Genomic DNA, 4,942 nt, shown 5'->3' with positions numbered 1-4,942 from the left:
GGAAACAATAAACCAAGTTAAAAACTCCATAGAAAGCATAACCAATAGGATAGAACACCTGGAAGACAGAACCTCAGACATTGAAGACAAAATATTTAACCCTGAAAACAAAGTTGAACAAACAGAGAAGATGGTAAGAAATCATGAACAGAATCTCCAAGAACTATGGGATATCATGAAAAGGCCAAATTTGAGAATTATTGGGATTGAGGAAGGCTTAGAGAAACAAACCAAAGGAATGAACAATCTATTCAATGAAATAATAACAGAAAATTTCCCAAATCTGAAGAATGAAATGGAAAACCAAGTACAAGAGGCTTATAGAACTCCAAACATACAAAATTACAACAGACCCACACCAAGGCACATTATTATGATATCATTATCTTATAAGATATCATTATCTTATATCTTAAATGAAGATTCTCATTAAGGGTTGACATATATATGGGTATCATTGTACAAATGACTGGCTTTCTAGGACCATTCCTCAATCTAACATATTCACATAATTTCACAATATTCTGATTATGAGCCACAGGAGGCAATCTTTATAAAAATTATAATCAGCAATTTGTTCAAGAATCAGTGTTAATCAAGAATCACTGATTAAACATTCTTATTTAATCACAGTCACAAATCTTGATTTCATTTTTACACTGGCAACCTTGATAGAGTCTAAAGCAATTCACTTTCCAATAAATGAAAATGAATTTTTACATCTTGGAGGGGGGCAGAGGCTACAGTGTAGTATTTGAAGGTGTGGAAATAGTCTAAAATACTTCTCTAGTATTATAAATAGAACTTAATTTTCTCAACTTGCAAAGTATTCATACACCATGAAAATAACCTATAAATAAGCACTTACAAGTTATTTACATTTTCATAGTAGACAGATACACATATATCTAAATATATACTTATGTATACTAAAATTTTTTTCTCAAAATAGCACATGAATTAAGCAATCATAAGCTTCTCACCTCAGTATTTCTTCAATTTTAAAAAATTACATTTGCTTCTTAAAATTTATTTCTAAATTTACCTACAGTAAAATTAATATTTGGTTCTTCTCAATGTCTTCCATCAGTGTTTTGTAGTTTCTCAAATGCTGATCCAGTATATTTTGTTAGATTCATATGAATTAACTATATTCTATTATATGTGATGCCATTTTCCTTATTTTCATTCTAATCATTCATTGATGTGTGAAAATAAATTTGGTTTTATATTGATTTTTGCATCCTGCTACCATAATAAATTTACTAGTTTTAGAACTTTTATAAAAATAAGTATGTGCTTACTTTAGCAGCACATGTACTAAAACTTTAATAATACAAAGGAGATTAGTTTAGCTCCTGAATAATGGTCACATGCAAAATATAGTGTTCTGCATTTCAAAATTAAGTAAATTCCATAAGATGTTATGTATAGAGACATTTTCTCCTTTTGTTCCTATTAATTGCAATTAATTAAGAATATCACCAGATTTCCAGTGTGTTATTGAATGGAAATATGAGTGGATCCCAAATTTAGGAGCAAAGTATGGTCCTGTCATCACTGACTGTGATGTTAACTGTAGGGTTTTTGTACATAAACTTTATCAAGTTAAAGAAGCTCATAGTTTTCCTGAAGTTTTTGATCATGAATGTATTTTGAATTTTGTCAAATGCTTTTACTGCATCTGCTAAAATCATCACATGATCTTTCTTCAGACTGTTAATATGATGAATTATGTTAATTTCCCAAATGTTGTAACAGTTTTTTATTCCCTGGATGGTTGCATATATTATCTTTTTATATATTTCTGGAACTTTGATAATATTTTATAGAAGACTTGAAACCTGAAATTTTCTTGTATTTTGGTCTGGATTTTGTGTTAGGACAAAGTCATTCTAGAAGAATAAAGTGGTGAGTGTTTCCATCTTTTTTTTTTCCCCCAAAACTATCTGGTTTTTATAAGCTTCACACATGCTTTAAAGAAATACAAATTCTACAATGCAGTACTACAGCCTGTGTTTGGACAAACTAAAAACAATCGATTCTGTAAGTCTCTTGGCTCTCACGGATCCCAGCAGATTTTCTTGATGGAGTACGTAAGGAGCACTAGAATGAAAACTATGCCAACTCAGTTGCCAGGATGTGAGACTAATCTCTGAATGCCTGATCAAGACTGACTCTAACTGAAATTCTGGGGTACATGGGATGTAGACTTTGTAGTGGCCGCTGAGCCAAAGGCTAAAAACAACACAGTTCTGTGGTCCCTGGGGGTCATAAGAGGGTCTGGCCAGGCAGCCCTAACTGCACAGTGGGGCCTGGGCCTGCAGGCAACAAGGGACACTGCAGAGTTCTGCTGCTGAGCATAATCCTGGCAGAAGTAGGCATGTGCCAATGGGGTGATGTGTGACCAGAGAGGATTTGAGGCCAGGAACTGAGTCACAGCCTTTTCCAACTAAGTCACTGCTCTCAGACTCCAGACTGGGGGTCCACCCAGCACATGAACAACTGCCAGCCAGCAGAGCCAGCCTCCTGAGCATGGGAGGTGCTGCCCCTGTGGGCCTGCACAGTGCTCTTCTCTGCTAGGACAGACACGCCTCTACCCAACACAACAAGGTTTGCCAGGTAACACAAAATGCAGAATTCACCCAGCCTGGCCTGTTTCAACTAGAAGAAGCTTGGGTATGCTTAAGGTAGAATGGACTCTTCCAGAAGGTCTCCTATCAGATGACCTAGCAAATGACATAGGTAGTCAATCAGCCGAATACACAGGCCTGAGTCCTTCCAAGTAACAATGTGTGGGGGCACCACCCCTTGGGGGAACTCTCTTGCCCAGAGGGCAGTCTGTGTCCCAGGACTGAGCACACATTCCAGGGGCCAAATGAGTGCGATGACAGCCATCAGTTATCACCGACTGTGGATGAGCAGGGCAACGTGGGGTGGGCTGTGGCCCTGCACCCACCAGGGCGATCCTGGAGGTCCTCAAGCTTCACTGTGGCACTCGGCTGTAGCTGCCTCCTGAAGTCAGAGTGCAGCGCGTGCAGCTGCCCCACCTCCTGCAAGCTGAAGCAGGGCTGCTGCTCCACGAAGTGCTGGAGCGCCTCGAAGGCTGTGACTGCCTGCTCCCAGGCCACCTGGGACACAGCGTCCTCCCCAGCCACTTTCTCCACCTGGTCTGCATCCCCGTCAGCCTCAGCCAGCAGGGAAGCAGCGGGTGCCTCCTTTACTGCCCTCCCTGTGCCGGGCAGATGCCTGTGGCCCGGGCAGAAGAGGCCCTCTCTTGCAAGCCCGAGGATGTGAGCGAAGGTCTTGTGCAGTTTGGTGCTGCAGCGCTCGGCCTCCTCTTCCTCCTTGCTCTCAGAAGAGCCTCTGGCAAACATGACCACTGGCCACAGCTTCCTCCAGGCCTTCCTGAAGATGTGGCTGGGTACGGTGTTCCAGGCACAGGCCACGCTGAGTATGGCATCGTTCATGTTGTACGCGGGTGGAAGCCCTGCAGGCTCACAGGAGGGTTGATAAAGTGCCTCATGAAGTCTCTTCGGATGCCCTGCTCTATGGGCTGAATCAACAACGTCACACTGGCAGGCAAGAAGATTGTGAAAATGTCATCAGACGCCAACTCAGACTCCTGGGGGTGGGCCCGGGAGTTGTCCAGCAACAGAATGACCTTGCTGTCTTTGGGAAAACCTATTGTTCTAAAGTGTTCTCTCACAGAGGGGAAAGATGCCATGAAACCAATCTGAGAAGATCTCCTTGTCCACCCAGGCATTACCGTGGGCCTTGTAGGCCATGGGCAGGTGTTGGATGCCTGTGAAAGCCCTGGGACTGAGACACTTCCTGATGGCCAAGGGCTTGATTCTATGGAAACCTGTGGCATTGGCGCACATCAGGACGGTTAGTCTGTCCTTACCCTGCTTAAGGCCGGGCACTGCCCCACCATCTGGGCTGGGATTTGGCAAGCACCACCAGAAGAGGCCAGTCTCATCGGCACTGTAAACCTGCTCAGGAGACAGCTTATGCTTAGTGGTCAAGCTCCTGAAGAAGCCACAGAACTGCTCAGCCACCTGGTGGTCAGCTACCTGCTTCTCACTGGATGTGTCTAGCTTTTTAAGGCCATGCCTGGCCTTAAAGTGCCAAAGCCACCCTCCAGAAAACATGCAGGGCTCAGTCAGCCACATCTGCTCATAGAAGTCCTTGACCTTCTCAGTGAGCATGGGGCCCGACACAGGGACACCCTCGCCTGCTTTACCAGGAACCACTCATACAGCACCTGGTCCAGGTGCTCAAGCTTGGGTGTGTGGAGTGTGCACCACTGCTCCAGCACCTGGTTGGAGTCAGAATTGGCGAAGAACCAGAGCAGCTGGGCCTTGTGGGCCTTGAAGTCGTACAGGGTGCTCATGCCCACGTTGTACTCCTGCCATTAGCGCCTTCCTGCTCTCACCCTGCTTCAGGCGTGTGTAGACGTCAATCTTCTCCTTCACGGTCAGCACCACCTGTTTCCGCTTTCCCCCCCTGCCCTTCACAGTAACCTGCTTAGAGGCCATGGGAGAGGTAGACTGGTCTGTTGCCTCTCCTTCCCACCGTGGCTTCCCTTCCATGTCTCACATTCTCCCTCTCTTCTCTGCTAATCCTGGACTCAAGCCCAGTCCTTCCTTGGCTCTACCCTTTACCTGCAGCAGCCTCTTGCCTCAGCTTCCCCTAGGCATCCAGGTTCTGGACTGCTCAGGTGTCAGCTACTGACAAAGTGGTCAGTGCTGGTCTTCTTTGCAGGGGAAATGTCCAGAATCAGTCTGCCCCAGACTGCTTGGTGTGGCTGGATCTTTGGCCTTTGTCTCAGGGACAGTAGCAGAACTTCCTCAAACAATGCCTGGTCTCAGGTTAATGAAGGTTTTGTGGTATAAGTGAGGTGCTTTTTTCCAGGGTCCACAATGGTATCTCACCCACA

At 44.7% G+C, this 4,942-nt stretch overlaps 1 protein-coding gene across 1 annotated transcript; it reads right to left on the bottom strand.

Annotated features, from left to right (window-relative positions):
- Positions 1-2,897: 2,897 nt before the first annotated feature.
- LOC124961139 (jerky protein-like) lies at positions 2,898-4,541 on the bottom strand. The gene is given in 5 exon segments (XM_047519886.1): positions 2,898-3,481; positions 3,484-3,716; positions 3,718-4,249; positions 4,252-4,414; positions 4,416-4,541. Coding segments are annotated over 5 exon segments (1,638 nt in total).
- Between the last annotated feature and the right edge of the window lie 401 nt (positions 4,542-4,942).

This window comes from Sciurus carolinensis, chromosome 12 (genome assembly GCF_902686445.1).
Source record: "Sciurus carolinensis chromosome 12, mSciCar1.2, whole genome shotgun sequence".
In the NCBI taxonomy this organism is placed as follows: domain Eukaryota; kingdom Metazoa; phylum Chordata; class Mammalia; order Rodentia; family Sciuridae; genus Sciurus; species Sciurus carolinensis.
This window is presented reverse-complemented; position numbering and strand designations above follow the sequence as displayed.